General features: G+C 42.4%; 2 protein-coding genes across 3 annotated transcripts; one reads left to right on the plus strand and one right to left on the minus strand.

The window, feature by feature from the left end:
• The first annotated feature begins 481 nt into the window (after window positions 1–481).
• usp37 (ubiquitin specific peptidase 37) lies at window positions 482–16,872 on the plus strand. Of its 2 annotated transcripts, none has more exons than XM_080786170.1 (24): window positions 482–551; window positions 1,468–1,678; window positions 2,165–2,315; window positions 3,540–3,625; window positions 3,952–4,067; window positions 4,218–4,286; window positions 4,497–4,585; window positions 4,712–4,802; window positions 6,110–6,259; window positions 6,935–7,066; window positions 7,524–7,647; window positions 7,816–8,063; window positions 8,172–8,289; window positions 8,670–8,749; window positions 9,376–9,540; window positions 9,678–9,731; window positions 9,881–10,028; window positions 10,487–10,697; window positions 10,943–11,118; window positions 11,906–11,966; window positions 12,121–12,239; window positions 13,007–13,076; window positions 13,225–13,363; window positions 15,494–16,872. In XM_080786170.1, the coding sequence occupies exons 2-24, from the start codon at window positions 1,511–1,513 to the stop codon at window positions 15,582–15,584; spliced, it is 2,856 nt and encodes a 951-aa protein (XP_080642296.1). In that variant the 5' UTR covers window positions 482–551; window positions 1,468–1,510; the 3' UTR covers window positions 15,585–16,872. The 2 variants fall into 2 exon arrangements, with proteins under 2 accessions (XP_080642296.1, XP_080642295.1); XM_080786169.1 differs by having other exon boundaries at window positions 499–652.
• Window positions 16,873–17,097: 225 nt separating this feature from the next.
• ybey (ybeY metalloendoribonuclease) lies at window positions 17,098–21,034 on the minus strand. The gene is made up of 4 exons (XM_080786171.1): window positions 20,495–21,034; window positions 19,398–19,529; window positions 18,748–18,816; window positions 17,098–17,709 (listed from the first exon to the last, which is right to left on the minus strand). Exons 1-4 carry the CDS (start codon window positions 20,702–20,704, stop codon window positions 17,614–17,616), a joined length of 507 nt encoding a protein of 168 aa, XP_080642297.1. The 5' UTR covers window positions 20,705–21,034; the 3' UTR covers window positions 17,098–17,613.
• Between the last annotated feature and the right edge of the window lie 1,231 nt (window positions 21,035–22,265).

Genomic DNA, 22,265 nt, shown 5'->3' on the forward strand with positions numbered 1-22,265 from the left:
AGAAGGAGGATAAGGGGAGACATTACTTTCAGGTTCAACCTAAAGTGAACAATGAATGTTTCTGTATTACAGCATCACGCAGAGGCGCAGTAAAGCTATGCAGACTGAGGCTGGGGCACTGTGGCTTAAACAAGAACCTGTTTCTCATTGGGAAGCACGACACAGGGCTCTGCCAGTGTGGAAAGCCAGATACAGTGAAACATGTTTTCTTAGAGTGTAGTGAGTACAACACAGAAAGACAAGCCCTATTCTTAAGGATGGCAGAGGCAGGAGTGCAGTCCTTTTCAGTTTCTTCATTATTTGGCCATAGTGAGAACCACCAATTAACCTCTGAGGCAGTTCTGCAGTTCCTGCATGACACTGGACTTTAATGATAAGACCAGTGGAGGGCAGCACACTTCCCGGAAATCAACAACAAGAAGAAGAAGAGTCGACGTCATTTCCGCTGTAAAAATCCATTCCCGCCATCATCGCGTAGCCCTGCGAAGCGTCGTGTGTGTGGACCGCTCTCGCTCTGTCTGTCAACAACATCATCACATCTAGAGGAGCAGGTGAATGCCGGCAAAACCCAACTTTCTGTCCTCCGAAAACTCGGGCAATCGGAATTACAGCGATTTAAAAGTTTTCCCAGAGGAGCAAGCAAGTAACACGGGTAAAACACGCGCGTGACGCCGCGGAGATTAAGTGTTGGGACAATGTTTTCCACCGCCGACCCGAACGACAATCAGCCGCACAATTAGCCCCGTTAGCTTAGCTTTCATGCTACTCTGCTCTAATGGTGGCCCCCGTCCATTCACCGCCGTTAGCTCGCTGTCTTTGGCTGCTCCAAAAACACCGTACCTCCGTACCGTTGACGTCACCGTCTCTGCGAGCTGCCCGTTCGAGAATTAAACGACCGCTAAATACATTTAGCTGTCGTTTAATTGACAGTGTGTAACTGTGTATAGCTAACATTAGCCAATAGAGCCGTACGGTGTGTGTGTGTGTGATGGCTAACGTTACATAGTCATGTATGCTAGCTGTGGCTAACGGCAACACAGGCTGTGATGCTGCTACTGCTCAACATAACATTGGCCATAAAGTGTTATCATTATGTATTAAGATGTGATAACTTGTTAGCCAGCTAGCATCTACCGGTACACTGGGAAGCATCTCATTTTGTCGGATTTGAGGGGTGTGATTAGTGTGATTTCAACGTTGTTTTTGTTTTGAGTTTGCATTGACTTTGGTATTTTAGTCTTCCCTTCCACACTGTCTGTACCTGAGGATGTATCGCCGTAGTAGGTGTTACTGTGCAACTTTTAACCTAGGTGGCTTTTGTTAGCCGCTAGGAAAAGGCATTTCATATTTTCCGTGCTGCGTGCGGTGCAAGCTCAAAACAGCGTAAGCTTGATGTCACTTTGACTGTATGTAATAGCTTGCAAACATGGCTTTTATTCATGCATCTTAATTTTTTATGGGTTTTAGGATTTGTTGGATCAGCCTCTGTGTGCCACCCAGACAGCAAGCCATGGCCATGCCCAAGCTTTCCAGTGGATCTACTGTCAAGATACGCTTTAACGGCATAGGCATAGGAGGTACCTGCAGGTGGAGAGAAGGGACCTTCGAGATGATGGAGAAAGACAGCAAAATCAACCTGTGCATCAAATTAAATTGTGGTGTTGGTAAAACTTTCCAGGTATATTTATAATGGAATTTACACCATTATTGTCCTTATCAACAAACTTAAACCCTATATACCTACATACTTAGTTGGTGGGGGTCTGCCCCCCAGGGCTCTGCATTTAGCCCACTCTGTCCATCCGTCCCTGCCCCCCACCAAATAACGCCAAATCGCTTTGATGAAAATAGTCAAACTACAAGCTTGTAACAACATGTGAGGTTATATATCTGATGTTTTGGTCGACTGTTCCCCCTAGAATAGGTTTTATGTGGGATTTGTCTTTGTACACGTGTGTGTGTATACATATGTGTTTGTGCGTGTACACACGCATGCGGTTATATAAAAAATCAAATGTGTCAAAACGTGATTTGACAAAAAGACAATGCAGACAATGAAAAGAGGCTGTAACGGCTTTTTATTTTTTGCTTGTAGACATGCCATTAGCAAGCACAACAGTGACATTCGACCGGCATCTGTCATAATTGTTTACTTTTTCCTCAGCTCAACCAGAATGTGAAGAGCATTTCCCAGAACCAGAACCGAATCTCGCTCACTTTAAAGGATGCCATTAATATCACCCTGGATAAAATGCCCCCTGCTTTGACCCAGAAGACCAAAGAATACTTGGAGAAGGTGAAGCAAGGAAAACAAGGTAGTGAACAACGCCTACATACTGCAGCGATCCACAAGGAGGATCAGGCCGAGCAAAATAATAGTTTGGTCTCCGATTGCCGACCAATCATTTTATTGGCATTTGGTGGGGGGGAAAAAGGTCAGAATTCGACCAACCATGAAGGTCTTTGGTGAGACCACCTGTCGTGCGAAGTCAAAATAAAGTTCTTTCATCTAAAATATCACGTGCGGGGGGGGGGGGGGGGGGGGGGGGGGGGGGCGTGTGTGACGGTCTCTCGGATGAAATCATGAACATATAAGAATTAAGCCCAACACTTGTATACATACGTGACATGACATTGGCCGCCGCGTATCTGTTTCGGAACGGTTCACTTCACTCAGCATTCAGCATGCAGTGTACCTCTCCACTCGAAATTAATGAGTCTCTGCACGTTCTCATTTTATTTAAGATTGTGCCTATACTTCGACTTCGTTGCGCGGCGGTGGTACCGCACACCCAAAATAGCCGCTCTGCAAGCTCACAACGCGTCCGCATTGTGAGCTTACACGGTGTGTAGTGTGTGTGAGCTAGCTAGCTAACGTTAGCTATGTTTTTTGTCTTTTAACCTGTAGCACTAGCTAGCTATACTCTGGCAAATATTGAACTTATTAAAAAAGATGCCTATCCATCATTGACGTAGGAAAAAAAGTAATAAAAAAATGAATCCCTACCTACTCAGCACAAAAATGACAGCCAATCGGAGACCAAAGTATTATTTTGCATGGCCTCAAATTGTTGCCCACACAGTGTCTTGTACACATCCTGCAATAATGATTGTGAGGGGGAAAAAGATGTTAATTTCAAGACGGATGCTCAAAACCCACCACTTAACTCTTGGTTTTAAAAGCTCAACTAAAAAGTTGAGATTTTAAAACCGCTATTGTTTTGTCTTAATGTTACTCTTTTTGCTTGTTTTAGTTTTTCTCTTTTTCTGCACTTTGCGCAGCATTTCTATGTCATGAAAGGTGCTATATTATAAATAAAGTTTATTATTAAATCCATAATTTTGCTCCCACAAAGTTTGGAGGGATAGATAGACGGTGTGCAGAGCCGTCTTTCTTATTTATAGCCTACTGTCTTTATTTTTTATAATTTCTATTATTACTGAAATATCCTAAAATGCAGAACAAAAATAAATTAGACTCTTTCCTGTCAGTTCTGTCTTCGGTTGTTTAATAAACTTTATTTGAATTGTATTTGCAGTTTTAAAAATGGCACATGGCAGCGCAAGCTTCGTACTGGGAACCCGGCCTGTCAAAAATGAGACGAGTCCATCTGGAGAAAGACAGGTATGTATGTTTGGGAATAGTAGATATAGTAGAAGTGGTTGCCTGGAAATCAGAGTCAGACAACCTATCTAACCCACTGCTCCTTGGATGCTGTATTAATAGCGGCCATTGCTCTTTATAGTTAGGATGGGTGAATGCAGGGGATGAATTTCACGTATGGCGTGCAGATGTAGAGTTAATGAATACCCCCCCCCTAAACAGCTCAAGGTTACAGAACTATTATTATAACCAAACAAAGCATCATTTTTGCACATTCTTTCCACATTTGTACTCATGGTGGATCTAGCTATTTCTTCCTACTTGTAAATTAAAAACCTTTCTATCAGACCACCCCGAGGCGGCAGAGTGTGGACGGTAGGGAAGACGCCACACCGCGGAAGCCCTTGGGCAGCCCCAGCCGAGCAACCTCCACTCCGAGCCGCACAGGCCTCTCGGAAAACAGGTTAGTTTATGTATTTGACTTATTTATATATATTTGCCACCGATCAATGCAATTTAGCTAGTGTACCAATGTGGAAATTAATGTAATTGCAGGCTGAGTGTTTGCTGCACCGTGGCTTCATTACATATGCTGTATGTTTGCTTTTTTAAGGAGTGAGAAGAGGAAGAGATTGCTGACCACTGACAGTGAGGACTATCCCAAGGAAAATGACTCGTCAAGGTAAAGCATAAATGTAATGATTAAAAACACCTGCATATGCTCGACTCAAAAACTGACCAGAGCTGAAGGGGGACGAGACTTGGAATTTTGTAACATGTGAAGAATCAAAATGTCAGCATGTGTGTTCTTTTGGTAAGATTTAACTGGTGAATATCACACACAATTATGGTAAATCATTCACAGTATCACAAAGTTTTCTTTTACCCTCAGCAATAATAAGGCAACTTCAGACCCATCCCGGAAGTACCTGGTAAGCTGCAAAGAGAAACTTAAACAAGTGGAGGAGAACCGTAGCTCAGGTACCAAAATATTAATTATTACATTTTCTATTACAGAAACTTTAATGGCAGTAATTGAGCTGTTAATTGAATTTTGTTTATTGTGAGACATTTGAACCATCCTTCCTTTTGTGTCTTGACCATTAGCTCCACTGAGCTCCACCCCTCTCCAGCCCACATCCACATCATTTTATGGTAGCCGATCAGTGACTAAAGACTACAGCTCCTATTTAGACAGGTAAGATCTGTATATGACATTTCAACAGTGCTGGGTTTGTTGCAAATTTGCAATTGATGATGGATGAATGATTTTGCAATGAACTCCCTGGCTGTATGTAATTGTTGTAGTTGAGGAGCGGCAGTGGCTCAGGGGTAGAGCGGCCGGATGGGGACCGTGAGGTTGCCAGTTCGATCTCCGGGCTCCCCCAGAGTTATAGCCCCTACACACTGTAGGACTTTTATAGTTGTCGGGGAGTCATCAGATCGTTATGTATACAGATTAGTTTTGTTTTTTAAATCAGCGGTCATATCTTTGTGGCTTTCACACCAAACGATTGATCGCCGACTAGGGATCACACACTGCAAGAGTACCAAGATGCGATCCAGACCCGATACATAGGCCTATAGGTTTTTTTTCTCTCCAATTCATTCGTCTCACGTACTTGCAGGATCCCGTGAGACATGCGCGAGACCAAGCCCGAGCACACACAGAGAATATAACTATAATTATGTCTCTTGCTCTGTGTCTCTCTCAGTATCTGTGCTCACACACAGCGCATGTGGTAAAATGTTTGTGCTGCAACGTAGATTCCAACACGGCTTTATCAACATTATTCAAGTGAGATGCGTTGGTTTTATAGGCTAATTTAGCTACCAACATGTATGACTGAATTTACCCACAGACAGACAGACAGACTTTCTGTCTGGGCACAGCTGTCCTGTGCTCTCATTGGTTGTAATATGGACCTTCTCGGGGTGCAGTCGCAACCCTGTTCATACTGTATGATGTCCAGTCTGCAAGAGTCAAATATCAAACCTGCTAGATATTCAGAAGTGCTTGGGAAGGCATTGGCGAGCGCTTTTATCGCCACTGGATCTTCTCGCAGAGCCTTTCACAGACAGCGAGCAAAACTTTGGCGATCAAAGCCCGATCTTGTGTCGGATTAGGGGTTTTGTCACCAAGTGCCAAAAAGCTCCCCGACAGCATAATCGGAGAAAATATAAGTGTCGAAGCCATCGGTGTATGACGGTGTGTGTGATTGTTATGCACAATCTATGTAAAGCACTTTGGATAAAGGCGCTATATAAATGCACCGTTTACCATTTTGTCAGTTTTAGAACCAGAATTGTTTTTTTTATTGACAAATATATTATTTAGACATATTGTCTTGGGACAAGTCACTGATGATGGCACCACAATATTTGAACAGTAAACTGTAAAGCTGTGAGAAAATATTACTCGATGACAGGACGTTTCAGTTAAACAGTTAACATTCACGGTAACATTTACTCATCTGCATGTCCTCTCTGTTCCTTGACCTTCAGGCCATCCAGTGCACATCCTGGAGCCAAGAGAAGCCTCATGCAGCCCATCCACTCCACTCCATTCAAGAAAGTGCGCTCATCCTTGGAATACGGTGGCTGGAACAAGCAACGACCATCGACCCTGGCTCAGCCCCAGCCCCCTCTGCAAGGGTGAGTACATCAGAGAGGGTTTCCATAGCTCTGCCAATCCGCATTTCTTGCCTTCTCAAGAGACACACCCGGACCCCCCGTTAATTCCATATATGAATTGGTTGGGCCCAAAGCCAATTTTTAACATCTGGTCTGGTTGCTATGCAACGCCTCAGTCACCACCAGCAATGGGATCTTTGCAACCACTCCATTTATCTCGGTTAAAAGTAGGATTTTCAAAGCCCCGTAGCTCCGCTTCTATGTTCGCTGTCCATGGTAATCCTGATTCATCCAATGTTCGGATGTTATTTGTGACTTTGTCTCGGATCGCTCCCGACCTGTATACCTTTCTGGCGAAAGGAAAACAGCGTGGTCTTCTGGCTGCTCAACATGATGAAAAATCACTTGATCGGCTGGCACAGCTTAACTACACGTTCGCTGGCGGCACAGAAATGTTAAGGAATATTTTCATTGTATGAATGATTTGGGGAAGGATACTTCTGACATGTTCATGTTGTCCTGTGCCTAGTTCACATCCATAGCACATTAATACACACTAGAAGTACCACAGCAGAAATTGTCTATTATAAATGTATAAATTGGTGGGGTGGGTGTTCTCATAAAGCTCAGCTGTGTAATTCTGTTGAGAACATGTACTGTTGTGTTGCCTAATCCTCCCCGCTCAACTTGCTGTAGGTTCTCCAACCTTGGTAACACGTGCTACATGAACGCCATCCTGCAGTCTCTGTTCAGCCTCCCCTCCTTCAATAATGATATGTTAAGACAAGGTATCCCCTGGAAGAAGGTGCCCATCAACGCACTGCTCAGGTAGCACGACACAAATGTTTTAATGCTTTGCTTGTAGAACATGCCAGTAGCTCATTGACTCAATGTGGGGTATTTAAACCAGGGATCTGCGGTTCTGCCAGCTATGCAAAGGCCTGTCGTATGCATTTCCACACTTGTGTAAACCATGTTTCAGGCCCCAGAAAATAAGTAAAATGTGATTTGACAGTCCTGAAAAGGAAGACATACTTCAATACCATACCTGGGTCGTCTATTAGAGTAATGGTAACACCATAAGCACATACAAAACAGAAAAAGTAAACGCCATCTTTAAGCAATAAGCATAATACACTTTTATTATTGGGTCACATTTAATTGTTTTAATTATTTATCTCTTACTTAAATCCTCCAGTAGAGACACAGTTCATAAAAAGCCACTAGTAAAATCTAGGTTTCAGGAAGCAGTGCAACTTCAGTTTGGTTTATTTCATCCTTCTAGGCGTTTTGCCCACCTCATGGCAAAGAAGGATGTGGGCTGTCCAGAGACGAAGGAGAACCTCCTGAGGAAGGTGAAGAGTGCCATCTCTGCCACGGCCGAGCGCTTCTCTGGATACATGCAAAATGTAAGAACAGTAACATCTCTGGATACATGTAAAATGTAAGAACAGTAACATCTCTGGAAACATGCACTACTACTTAGTAGTGCCTGGGCAAAGTTCTGTGATTGTTCTCTGCAACTTTTGCTTTTTGTTTCAATTATCGTTTAGCCTTTTATTGAACTGTCTTCCCAGGATGCCCATGAGTTTCTGAGCCAGTGTCTGGACCAGCTGAAGGAGGACGTGGAGAAGATGAACAAGAGCTGGAGAAATGAAGTGGCGGCGTCCTCGTCTGCAGTGTGGGACGATGCCCAGCAGACGGCAGCGACATCACCGCTCGCCAAAGCAGAGCCCAGCGAGGACGCCGACACATCCCGCATCTACACCTGCCCTGTGGTGGTCAACATGGAGTTTGAGGTGCAGCACACCATCACCTGCAAATGGTGAGACCTGTTCCCTCTTTGGAATTACCATCTTTGAGCATTCCTTGCTAAATTCTTTGTTGTAAAAAAAAATATATATATTTTCTTACCTGAATATGTGTGCTGCAGCTGTGGGGAGGTGGTGACTAAGAGGGAGCAGTTCAATGACCTCTCCATCGATCTGCCGCGCAGAAAGAATACCCTCCCGCTGCGCTCCATCCAGGACTCTCTGGATCTCTTCTTCAGGGTGAGGCATGAACCCGTAACCCGGATAATAGTAATTTGTTTTAACCCATTAAGACCTGAGGCCGATTCTATAAATGCCTTATAAATCAGTAGTTTCCACTAAATTCTGCATTGACCAACTTTGTGTAGAATGTCTCTAAAGTCTCAGTGTTATAGGTGCATGCAAGCCATGCATACATACTAACATAATAAAGTTATTTAAAATTGTGAATGGGGAGTTAACCCATTCTGGGCAGGAACCCCTTTTGGCGTTATAACCCTTCTGGATGGGAACCCCTCTTGGGGGTCTGTACAGTATGTACAGTATTCAAAAACTTAGGTCAGGATTTAGAATCGGCGTCAGGCCAAAATGGGTTAATATAACAACATCCTTTTTTACAGATGGAAGAAATCGAGTACTCGTGTGAGAAGTGCAATGGGAAATCGGCTACAGTGATGCATAAATTCAGCAAACTGCCCAGGTACAGACCTCACTTAACCCATTCTAGACGGGGACCCCTTTTGGTGTTAGCATTATGTTATGCTTTAGCTATTTAAAAATAGCAGATCTACAAGCTTGTAGGTCTGCTATTTTTGAAAAATTGAAGAACGACTGACATTTTTTAGAATCTGATCTAAGGTCAGAATGGGTTAATCAGACCAGTGTGTGTCCTAGTGGAAACCTTGTGTGAATCTGATCTCAGGTCAGAATGGGTTAACAGAACCCATAATCGCTTAAATTGAATATATCGTGTCCTGAATTCTATCCTTTGCTTTATTGTTCCACCATAACATTCATAATATGCTACAATATATACAGTATTTATCTGTTGATTCAAATATTTTCTATACAGTGATGGGGCCACGACTTTGCATAGAAATCAAATGTCAGTTTCACCTGTTTTTAACCCATTTTGGGCGAGAACCCCTTTTGGTGTTAGCATTATGTTATGCTTTAGCTATTGAAAAATAGCAGATCTACAAGCTCATAGCGCGCCGCGCTACGAGCTTGTAGGTCTGCTATTTTTGAAAAATCAAAGACATTTTTTTAATCTGATCAGGTCAGAATGGGTTAATCATTCCCTCACACTTCCATAACCACACACAGGGTGCTCATCCTCCACCTGAAGCGTTATAGCTTCAACGCCTCGCTGTCTACGAACAGCAAGCTGGGACAACAGGTGATGATTCCCCGCTACCTGACCCTCTCATCCCACTGCACAGAAGCCACGCGGCCCCCTCTCAGCCTGTGCTGGAGTGCCCAGGCAGCCTTGTAAGGACGCGCACACGCACACATATCAACATCTAAATGCTTGCTACCTACCTACCTTCTCATAATAGCATAGTTTGGTGTCTGAAAGAAAAGAAAATGGCATGGATTCTGACCCCGTGATTTATTTTTTATTCAAGGTCCCGAACACTCAAGACCTCTCAGTCAGTCAATTCATCTTCAGCACCTCTCTGGTAAATGCTTGCACCATTTACATGGATGATTAAATGTATGCTAATCCTAGTAACTATATGGTGACTGGTATTATTTAGAGTGTCCACAAGAGCCAGTCATATATATTTTGTGTGTGTGTGTGTGTGTGTGTGCGCGCGCGTGCGCGCAGGAGGGCTGGTGGTAAAATAGCCACTTCCAGCTGTACTTCCAACTTCCTGGACTCGGACAGTGAAGAGGAGCTGAACAAGAAGACAAATGTGAGCCGCAAGCGACACCTAAGCGACTGCCTTCCTGACGAGGATGATCGGCCAGAAGAGGTGGGTGTACTGCCAGATTAGATGATTAGAAGTTTCTTATATCTGTATCTGCCTGGTGCCAAGTGACCTGACCTCGTTCCCTGTATCCACTTGTGTTCGGTTTTATTTTGGTGCAAAGGGCATAAGCCCACTATACCATTTGCATTTTTTAATCAATTGCTTCTTGAGAAAAAGGAGGTCCCGCACACAGCAGTTTATTCAGCCGAGTCATAACGTTTCAGTCCAAACGACCTGATGAAGGTCGTTTAGACCGAAACGTTGTCACTCGGCTGAATAAACTGCTGCTCTATAAGTGAAGACTGTGTACAAGACCTTTTTTCTCATGATTCGCATTTGTTTGCTGGCTCTGATGCACCTGTCCTTGTAGGTGTGCACAAGGACTTTTCTCTACAAAATCAATTGCTTCTTAACATATCAGTTCAATATAAGACTACATCAATTTGTGTGTGTTCGTTCAGCGGGGGTCGACAGATGATCCGCGAGAGTTAAACGATGATGAAATGCTGGCTGCAGTGTTAGAGATGAGTCGAATGGATGCGGGAATCTCTGCTGAATCGCCTCTGGAGGATGAGCCAACCAACCGTCCCGACACAGGCTTTGGGGACGCTGACTCTGCAGAGCTGGACTATCCCTGTGGTCTGGTGGAGACGGAGAGCAAACAGCCTGCAGGTACAGTATATTACTAAAAGTTTAACCACATAAAATCTACAAGCTCATAACATGTCACGACTCGCAAGAAAAATAAATAAAAAAACAGCAGACCAAGTACAGAGCGGACCCTGAAATCTGAGCCTAGCTTAACTTTCTATGAATGGAGATTTCTTCAACATCAATTAAATCCAAATCTTGCACAAATGGTTTAGCTGATTCGGGAGAAAATAGTCTTGACATGCGTGTGTATTTGCTTGTTGCAGATGTTCTGGCTTCCCTGGACCTGACCATGGACGAGAACAAGGAGAACCAGACTCCAGACGGCGTGCAGCAACAGGGCGAGTTGGACTGGGTCCAGCAGCAGCACTACAATTTCGACCAGGAAAGCAATTTCGAATCGGAGATGCAGCAAGCCCTGGCACAAAGCCTTCAGGAACATGTAAGTACATAACTTTGTAAAACAGGACTCAAAAGACAATTCTGACTGAACCAATGTGCTCTCCACATGCATTAAAGTTCTTCGTCCTGGGTACAGATTTCCGTTGTGAGGATCCCATATTGGACATGTGCAGACCCGGGGAAAAATTAAATAAGGGGGGTGGGTGGGAGTCTGTAGCGGTGACATGACCGCAGCATTGATAGTAGTCAATCCCCACTGCCCAGCCAAAGATCAGCTGCGCACAGTGCCATTCTCCGCTGTGTTACCCGACGCAGAAGTGTTGGCCTCAGCTATTGTTGCATGTTGGTGTTGTGCCGCTGAGTAAATGGCAGATCTACAAGCTCACATTGTGATTGTGTCAAGATCAAGAATGTGACACGCTATGAGCTTGTATATCAGCTATTTAATTTGGCATGCACAAACACCAGTGTGCAACTATCATGTTGTGCTCCGTTTGTCGAATTAAAAGTAACTAGCATGGATTTAACCTGTGTCTGAGTCTCTGAGCCTTCTTTCACCACCAACGCCTCTATGATTATCACTCCATTCAGTCAATTGGACCGACCGCTACCACACTAGAGCTCTTCACACCCCAATGCGTTTGGTTAATTTGAAATTGGTGTCCACTGTCCATTCAGACTTGGTTTTCTTATTTGAAAAACTGCAGAAAACTGCTAAATATCAGAAATATACCAGGTTGGGGGTTTCCCCTACAACGTATCACGAATCAAAATCATTGAAAAAAATATTTTTGCTTTAATCCCTGTCTCCATTGACCCTCTTACAGGAGGCCAAAGAGATGGGAGAGGATGAAGAACTGAGGAGGGCCACGGAACTGAGTTTGCAAGGTATAGACTATAGAATATAACCCCACCATCATTAGAGATGAGTTTAGTGTAGCTCGTTTATGGTGATTCTGTGGGATTTCATGTGATCTATTCTACACTGACCCTCCCAAAATACACATCAAAGTTCATACACTGTACTCCACTGACCCACCAGAGTTCAACAACACTTCACCAGAGTTGCTGCTGTGCTCAGATGAAGACTCTGGAAATGAAGATGTGCTTGATATGGAGTACACTGATGCAGAGGCAGAGGACCTAAAAAGGAATTCTGAGGTTGGTAGCTCATATACTGCCAGAAAATATTTGATCAGGAGGGAGTTCCACCCTCAAGCCTGTGGTAGGCTAATCTGGCGCATCTCAGAGGCAGGACAGGTAGCAAGAGGAAGGAAGGCACTGGAGCAACTCAGACAGTTTAAGCCCTTTTTAATTTGCAGGGTGTAAAAATATTACACACAAAATATTTGTTAAGTTAACTTAACACTTTGTCCCAGAATCTTTCAAAATATAGGCGATAGTGCCCAGCAGATGAGGCAGATTTTACTCTGAAAATCCCTGCCTTTAAACAGGACCTTACGGCGTGTCCAGGCGTCCTACTGCTGGCCCGCGGAGGGCCACTGATGCTAGCATAAATCTGGAAATATCGTCAGGAAATGTTGAGGTTTCATTTTATATATATTTTGCCCCCCTTCACATTAGACTTCATCTCAGATTGTCCAGTATAGAGAGATGGGACAGACAAGACAGCAAAAGCACTAACTGGCCCATATACCTTGACAGAATTTCATTTAAGGTGGTTGGCTGCACAGGATTCTATAATGGTCTCTGGAATTTTGTTAATGTAAATGGACCTGTGAGGCCTTCACTGGGTAAATTTTTCAAAATGGGCATATGGTCGACCAAATGCCGCAATAAATTATTTGACATCCAATATTTCCAGGTGTTTTCTTTTGTATAATAAGTGAACACAACCACCATCCACCTCTAGTGGGTTGAAATGACACAATTCCCCTGTAACCGCTAATTGTCCCTCTTGTTTGCAGAATGGAGACCTGACAAACTCATTCAGACTCATCAGTGTAGTCAGTCACATCGGGAACAGCTCATCCTCTGGTAAGAACGCCTGTGTCTGAATGTAAAGCGGGGAAAGAAATGGCCTCACCAAGTTTACTACACAGACGTTATGAAATGTTTTAGAGTTGTAGCTGATGGGAACTGACTTGAGATGGCTCAAACTAAACACAATTTGTCCTCCAAACAGGTCATTACATCAGTGACGTGTACGACATGAAGAAGCAGTCGTGGTTGACCTACAATGACCTGGATGTGTCGCGCACACTGGAAGCGACTGTCCAGCGGGACCGTGACCGCAGTGGATACATCTTCTTCTACATGAATAAGTGAGTTGCTGGAATAACAGATTTATTTTTGGATTATGGAGTCTGGTGGTGGACACCCATACTGCCAATCAGGGTTGTAACGCCATTACATAATCGGAGCAATAAAAAAAACTAACTAACGTGTTACAGTACATTTTTAAATGTGTAATCTGGATTACAGTAACAGGGGTATAGTAAAGGGGATTACAGGCTTGGTTACATTCTCCCCTTCCCCTCATTAATTTTAGGCCTACAAATAAATTAAAACACCAAACGATAAAAGAATCAGTCGAAATAAAGTATGCATGACACATGATCAGGGGCTGCGATGTGTGTCACTGCTGCTGCTCATAGCACTGCACAGTGTGGGCACACGAGCAGCGTGTGTCGGTCCCAGCAGAACCAATGGTTTTCCCCACCTTCAGAATCTAACCCTCCAGTCCCCGTATTATGTAATTGTATTACATTTTATAGCATGATCTGTAGCCAGCGGACTCTCCTGACAGTGATCTGTAGCGGGACAAGCGGTGGGGTGTGTGTGTGGGGAGCGCTCTGTAGAAGCGGGGACACGGGTGGCCGTGGGTAGTGAGATTCTGACGGGGAGTGGAATGATACAATGGATACCGTTCAAATGGCACACTAATAGGCTATGCATTGCTCGCTATATGATGACAAAACCATAACCATTACTTATATAATGGATATAAACACGCAGGGGGGTGAAATCAACCCTCAACAGCTTCTGTGTTGACCACAAAGACCAGTGTGGTGGTGGTATCAAGATAATTTCGAACTCTCCTCGCAGCTAGAAGGTCCTGGGTTCGATTCCCGCTGGGAGCGTGTTCCCTCCTCCGCATCATCAGTGCCCATACCCGAGGTGGGGTTGGTGAAAAGGCCTTTCTGTGTGGAGTTTGCATGTTCTCCCCGTGTCCCCTAGGTACCCTCACACAAATATGCAGTAATCCTCAGTCCGCGATTAATTACAGCTGTGGGTCGCACATTGCATAGCTCAATCGCGCATATAACAATTGCACTTGTGTGTGCATGCATGTGCGCACGCCCGTCCCCACTCCGTCATGTGAGAACTTATTTGTTAAAGTGCTATTTTTTTCAATAGGCCTACCAATCTGTACAGCATGCCTTTTGTCTGTATACATATATATTCTTTACATTTGTATATTATTTATTATAATGATTAGGAATTATAATGATTAGGAATTAATTGGGTGTGCACGATTATGAAATTATGACCGATCTCCGATTATTTGCAGGGTCATATCTGCCGAAACTGATTCTGACCGATTCCGATATTATACAGACCACAATGGAAAAAGTCTAGGCCCGTTAATAAAGTATTAAATCAATCAATAAATAGCCTATACTCTTTTGCAAGTGTCTGTTGAATGAGATGAGTAGACAAATTAAATGTAGAAAAATGAAGATTTGTTTTGGCTTAATGCTTAGTATGAGGTTTAAAGTACGGTACATCAGCCTTGTGTTCATAAAACAGAAAGATTGGGTAAGACTGAAGTTATGTATCTTTCAGGACCTTTCACTGCTTCGTCTCAACCATTACTATATGGCTCTGGTCTCAGCTACCGAGGTGGATATTTTGACATTTCGTTTTTTCCTTCTTTTTGGAATGTTGCCACTATTGTTGGAGAAGCCATAAACTACACAGGTTCTGAGCATCTTTGTAATGTTAGTGTTAGTAAAAAGCAGGTAGTAAGTTTGAGGCAGACTAACATCACTTACTCTACCGTTCTTTGTAGTGGAAGAGATGCGCATGGTGAGGGTTTAAACCCGGCAGCTACGTCTACAGGAAATACGTAAGCTGCGACCATGAGACCCGTTTTTAAATTCGTCTATATACTGTAGTCCTGTTTCAACCTATACGTTATATCTTTCAATCCGGGAGCTACCTCTGTCTCATTAGTTGTTGCTATAAATATATGTAGCAATAAGAATTTGAAGGTTTTCAGAAAGCTTAGGTTAGGTTGTAGGTTTCTTTTTACAATCTGCTTCAGGTATAAATGCGTTTAAATATAACCTAACCAAGATAGGAGGGTAGGTTTGGAAGTTGGTCATTGGGGAGTAACCTGAACATTACAACTTCCTTTTTTGATAATAATCTTAAAATCATGTCCTCAGGGATGTGTTTGAGGAGTTATCTGAGATGGAGAGGAATGGGGCCAACGGAGGAGCATCAGAGGCAGGAAGAAGCGTCCTGCAACCCCTTTGAGCATTCCACGCTACTTTACCCTAAACACACACAAACACTCTGCAACAAACTATCCTGTGAACAGATGGATTCAAATCTTACAGTGAAAGAAGAACTCAAGTACTACTGATCGCCGTCCATTTTGGTCGTCTTCAGGCACTCTCCCTTCCTGTGCAGAACGTTAGAAGCCAGACTTTAAGCTTGTTCCTGAAAACCACAGGCAGCAAACTGTCAAGACAGTTTAAAGAAATACTGTACAATTTTGTTTTCTTTTGGGCAGACTTTTGCCTCCTCATTCTGGGAGTGCATATATATTTTGTATTTACTTTAGTAAAAACCTGTTTTCTTGGCAGTTCAACTTGCCATCCATTCATTGGGTCATTCATACCTTCACCAGCCGACATCAGGTGGTTCCCCTTGGATTGTATGGTTTTGAGATGTTTAATTTCCAATATAAATTATGAATAAAGATATATTCTATGTTGGAGTATAAAATAATCTAGAGTTAGAGGGTTGTGTATTCGGATACATGTGGTGCAATATTTATTTTCTGGCACAAACTGGCCAATTCTGTTCAGCTTTCCGGTTCTGTCTTAAGAGTTTCAGTGGGGCATTTGTTTGAGCTCACAATGCTTTACACATGTAATGTTAATTGTCTGTTTTATCCATGTTTTTTAAAATCTATGAGGAAAAGAGGCTTGTCTTTTATAAACTCCTCTAGGGGGAAACCCTAGTGCCTCCCAGTTAAAGTTTTCTTTTGTCTTAAGGAATCTATGTACGCAGAGCTTTACATTGAAAGTTGCACAACTGCTTCAGAATGTTTGTGAAACCTCAAACAGTATGTGCAAATCAACTAGGGTTGCTCTTCTAAAGCCTAACATTGTCTATTTATTGCGGCAGAGTTGTAAATTCTAGCTTTGATTGCCCCACACAATCTGAAGGTTTCTCCATCCCTGTATTAATGACCAGTATACATTTTAAGACTTCATCTGCTATTGTCATTCAGCTCTGCTGCTTGAAGAGCAAGAAGTCATATGTGGGATATTGTACAATAGTGATAAAGGTTAAACTACCAATTATTTCAACAATGTATTTGTTAAAAAAATAAATAATGCAGGTACAATTTCTGTGTAACCATTTTACTTGCCATATGTTACACAAAATCAGAACTGAAATGCCCACTATGCACCATATTAGTATGGTTTGGGCCCAGCGGGATTGTTTCGGCTGTGTCAAGTTAGTTTACCCAGCTTTGTCATGGACAAATAGGCATGTAACGATATATCTATTATATCCCGACGAAATGTATCGATTTTCTTTTTTGGGGGCTAGTGTGATCATATTCACATGCTTTCGGAGAGAAATGAGAGCTACATCTATCCTAAGATGCCATCAAAGAATAAATGTTAACTCGAACTAGGTTTAACTTTAAACATGAAAGCATGTTTACAGAAATTAAGTAATTTTACATGAAAAGTAATGCTACTTTTGCAATTTTGAAAAAAGCTTGGGGGGGGGGGAGATTAATTTTTTGGTCATTGGTCTGGAAAATAATATTGTGAAATCGTATCGTGAACCTCATATGATACGTATCCTATCATGAGTTGATTGTATCGTTACATGCCTATGGACAAACAATTCAGGAAATAAGTCCTCAAATCTAGTTCTGAAATGTCACACCTTCCCAAACGTGCCCCTGATGCCATGTCAAGTGTGCATACTGTATTTGTGAAGCAACGTTGGACAGCTTTTTCTACCTGTTCATACAGCATTTGACTTCCTAACATGCAGATTTAATATGCAGATTTTAATAAAAGACTAGTGAAAAGATACTTGAGGATTTCTTCCCCACAAAACATTTAAAAGCATAATTTGTGAAACAAGAAAAGAAGTTAAACATTTGTAATTGCCGTAAGTAAAGGCCATTTGGGTTTGTTTAAACATATTTCAATGATTAGTTCACAGCTCATGGCAAAACACTTCAAGTTACTGGTCCAAGATAACAGTGTATGTACGGTCATTAATGCATCCATTGTGACTGAAGTAGTTGTCAACTATTTTGGCTACATCTCTTGGTCAGTGGCTCCAGGTGTCGGCCTGTGAGCTTGTTGTACTCGCTTAGAATGTAACTCTCCCTCTGTAGCATCTGTAAACAAAGAAAAAATTACTTAAAAACACAGTATATTGAGAGTACTTAATTTATGCAAATCATGGAACAATGTTTCAGCTGCATAACTTAAATTTCATGTATTCCATTCTCATCTCCGCCCTCACTATCTTATGAAGCACAAACGGCTCATTAAATTAGCTGAGTGCTGCCATCTCCAATCAACCCATTTTAGTAGGGCACTTTAGAGGCACCCGAGTGACATGTTTTCGTAACATGGTTTTTTTGGGACCCTTATGGTGTCTAGTTATGATTTCTTCAGGATCAAATGTCCCATGGGGGTTATTTTTAACCCTTTCTTACACCTACCCCCAAAATTAACCACACAATGGAGCTAACACAAAATACCATAACTCTTGAACTAAACATACAGAGACAAATTAATATAATTTGGACCCAATGAATTAATTGGAAGTGGTTATTATTAAGATTCAAGCACATCTTGACTTTATTTCTGGACAGAAAAAGTGAAAAATGACCAGAAAATGTTCAAATCCCATCTATACTTCTCTTTGAACAAAATGTTTTGTATTCTTTTATACCACATGTTTTTTAGGACCTTAATGGTGTCTAGATAAGATTTTGTCTTGTTTCCCTGGTCAATTAATGTGCCATGGGGTTCATTTTAACCCTTTCTTACCCCTACCCCCCAAACAAACCATAAGATGGAGATAACAGAAAAAGCTTTTTGAACTTTTGAACTAACTATCTTATGGTTAAAAATAACCCCCATGGGACATTATTTGATCCGGGCAACAAGAAGCCTCTAAAGTGCCCTACTATTTAAACTGGGAAAGAAGCTGTCATTTTATACTATTCAAAAATAGCAAGCTCGGCTATTCTTTGAAAAATCATGAAAAGTTGAACCTTTTAATCTCAAATCTTTGCTTCTGGGGTTAACTGGAACAAAATATTTGTAGATGGGATGGGGGTCTGCAGGCAATACATATAATTGTGGGGGTCCTTGAGTGAAAACGTTTGAGCACTGATATAGCAACATACATGTTTCATACTTACTTCAGTCCATTCCTCATCTGTCTCATGTCTGTATCCCAGCAGGTGACAGATCCCATGAGCCGTGACAACCTGTGTCAGGAGAGCAGTGGACCAATTGGATAAAGTTAACAAATGTGAATATTGTTTTTTATAAAGAAGCATTAAAACAGTGGTTCTCAAAGTTGGGTCCGGAGACCACCAGGGCCGGGTACTGAGGGGGTACCAGGGGGCCCCCAACCAAATAGGACCAGGTTATAGCATCGTCATCTGAGAGACGAGCTGCTTCCACTGGTCTGTTGCTCATTGCCACACCCAGTTATAGCATACAAATCAACTGAACCCTATACTTTAAAATATTCAAACATAGCTGATCTACAAGCTCATGGCGCATCGCTATGGGATAATGGGACCCGTTGTGAGGCTATTTTTGAACAATTGTTAACAGTAATTATAATATAATTGTACATTTTGAATTATTTTGACAACTCGTTCCTGCCCCCTGGCACCAAATATGTTCAGATGTTCTGCTGCCAAATAGATATTATGCCAAATACATATATATATATATACACATATATAATATATACATATATAAAAATGTGGCCCGGGGTTTGAGAACAACTACATTAAACTACATTTTTGGTTAAACAAATAAAATAATCAGTACTCACAGTGAGAACTCCGTGTAAATCCAAGGATTCCTCCTGACATTGTTTCATCAGGAACTCGACTCCCAAAAACACATCTCCAAGGTTCAGCTCGTCTCTGTGAACAGTACAGGGCAGCTTGCCTGGCCGCAGATCCTGAGAGATGCATGTATGCTGATTCAATAATGGTTTCTTGAATATAATGACTATTCACCTCCATTGATTTGTAAGTTCTTTGCACTAGGACGGTTTTGTCTTGAAAAATCTTGGAGGCAGTGCTCTCAAACAGACCCTATCTCTACGTCGATATAAAATTTAAAAGGTTGAGAATCATTGACAGTGGTTTAAAGTAACTAAGAACATTTACTACAATAACTACTCGAGCACAATGTTGAGTTTTTTTGGTTTGTTTTTGAGTGGTGCAACCACTCCCTTACGGAGCTATGTGTGTGGGTGGCTGGCTGGCTGGGTGTCTGGGTGGGTGGGTGTCTGGGTGGGTATGAGCACAAAAACAGCATGGTTGTTTTTCACCACCTGTGCGCAACCTAACACACACACACACACACACAAATGTATTAACTTTATATATTGCTTTCGGGTGTGCCAGTACAGTGACAGTACAGTACAGTAGAGGGACCCCCACATGGTAACTGTCATTTCTCTACAGTTTCGGCCCGCCGGAACCAGGCCGGTTCCTGTGGGTCTGGAACTCTCCCCCCCCCCCCCCCCCCCCCCCCCCCCCCCCCTCCCCCTAGCCCCACAAGCAGAACCCAAATGGTACTGAAGTTTCTGACATTTTGTAGACTCGTTAAAATCCAAATTTCATAAAAGCTTTACAGAGGGTTCCGAGAGGGGCTACCCTCCCCCGGGAACCCCCAGTATTTCCAGATCTAAGTTTACAGCTTGTAGATCTGCCATTTCAAAAGATCTTTATACATTTGAAACTGAGTAAATTGGGACATTCTGCAGAATTTTAATTTTTGGCATATTTTGATACCAATACTTGTACATTTACTCAAGACATTTTTTACTTCTGGACTTTTACTTGTGAATTTCTACATCATTGCAGTAATAAAAAAACAAACATTCGAGTACTCCCCCACCAACGCAAAGACTGCTACCTCGTAGAATGGGAAGGACAAGACATCAGTGGGCTCGTTCTTCTTCCTGTAGATGTGGTTGATGTGCTGTATCCTGCGGTTGTCCACGCAGATGATGCCCAGGTCGAACTTCTGGACGCCCAGGATGTGTCTCAGTGTGTCCACGTCCTTACGCAGCCTGGCGCGGCGAACCGGCACCACCTTCTGGATGTTCCGCAGAACAACACCCATGGTTAAATTGTCGAAAACAAAAAATAATCAGATAAAAGGTGACATGAGATCATTTACCGGTATACGAATGTCACAGAAAAGAAAAAAGCAAAATCGGCAAGTGTGCGGGCTTACGAGCTAGATTTAGCCACACAATAGCATTCAAGGTGACACTCCAGGCACTAGGCAGTAGATTGTTAATCAATACAGTCGCCAAAAACAATGTCGGCATGTAACTGTAAGTATTTGCCAACTCTATATTAAGCGAAAATGATCGCAGTAAACGTCACATCCTCGTATGACAGTGGTGCGTGGTTTGGTCATTGGTGATGAAATGAAAAGCCGGTGCACTGAAGCAACAGCCCGAGAGTAAATGTTGTACGGACCGGAACAGGAAGTAATCATACGTGCATCAGTTCAACAAGTCCCCTTTAGACTCAACTGCGCCCTCATAAGGATTTTAACAATATTCTTCCCAACAGGATTCTCTTGGCAATGGCAATGTGGAGGAGTAAGTATGCACGCGTGGGTTCTCTTATATGTTCATATAGGGGAGAACAGTCCTTAAGTTGCTTAAATTGTCCTGGAAGCGAGGCAAAATTAGTTGGCAGTCAAATCTAAAGATCTACCCTTATTTCAGGATTGGTACACACCCCGGGGGTGTGGCGTAGTACAACAGATACTGATCAGCCAGGTAAAACCATAGAGGGGGGGGTAAAACAGGAGTCTCTTCCTTGTTCATCTGATTTATTAACAATTCTGCAGTTTAAATTCACCATTTACGTTTATTTATTTGTCTAAAGAGCAGTTACTGTAATATTTCACATGTTCACAATAACAATAACATTATCCCATATTTTCTTCTTTCTTATAAACACATCAAATACAATTTGGAGGTGAAAAGTAGTCTCTCAAGACTGTTTTTCCTTTACTGATGCGAATCATGGGAATCTCAGATTGGGTGAAAAGAAGCAGCTGCATGTTAGAGGAGCCATACAACTGTACTATACATACTGTACATATAACTGTGTATAATCTATACCCTCCCACTGTAAGGTTGCAGTGACACGGACTGCATGTGGGGAAATTGGGTATTGGCATAATGATTAAATTGGGAGAAACATGTCTGGCACAAGTTCGCACAACTATCTGTCACCTTTCCTATGGATAGAACTAAGTCAACTAACATAATATTATGTATAGGCCTACTGTATTTGTGCAAATCAAATACGTCATCAACAGTGGTGGAAAAAGTACTCAAATGTACTCAAAAGTAAAAGTATCATTACTTCAATGTAGAAATAGGCCTAATCCATATAAAAGTAAAAAGTCCAGAATTCAAAATGTACAATAATGTAAAAGTACTGACATCAAAATCTACTTAAAGTAGGCTACCCAATCCTGTGGTTCCCAACCTTTTCTGGACCAAGGCACTTGAAAATCTTGTTCACAGGCTCACGGCCTACCCATCTGACCACTTAACAGGGCAGGTCAGCTGTCGACCTGCTGTGACGTGGGTGGGCTCCGTGCACTTGTATGAGCTTGTTTATTTTATTGACCAATCAATTGACTGTGTGTTCAA

Source organism: Protomyctophum bolini (genome assembly GCF_963924005.1).
Source record: "Protomyctophum bolini genome assembly, chromosome: 16".
NCBI classification, from domain to species: Eukaryota; Metazoa; Chordata; class Actinopteri; order Myctophiformes; family Myctophidae; genus Protomyctophum; species Protomyctophum bolini.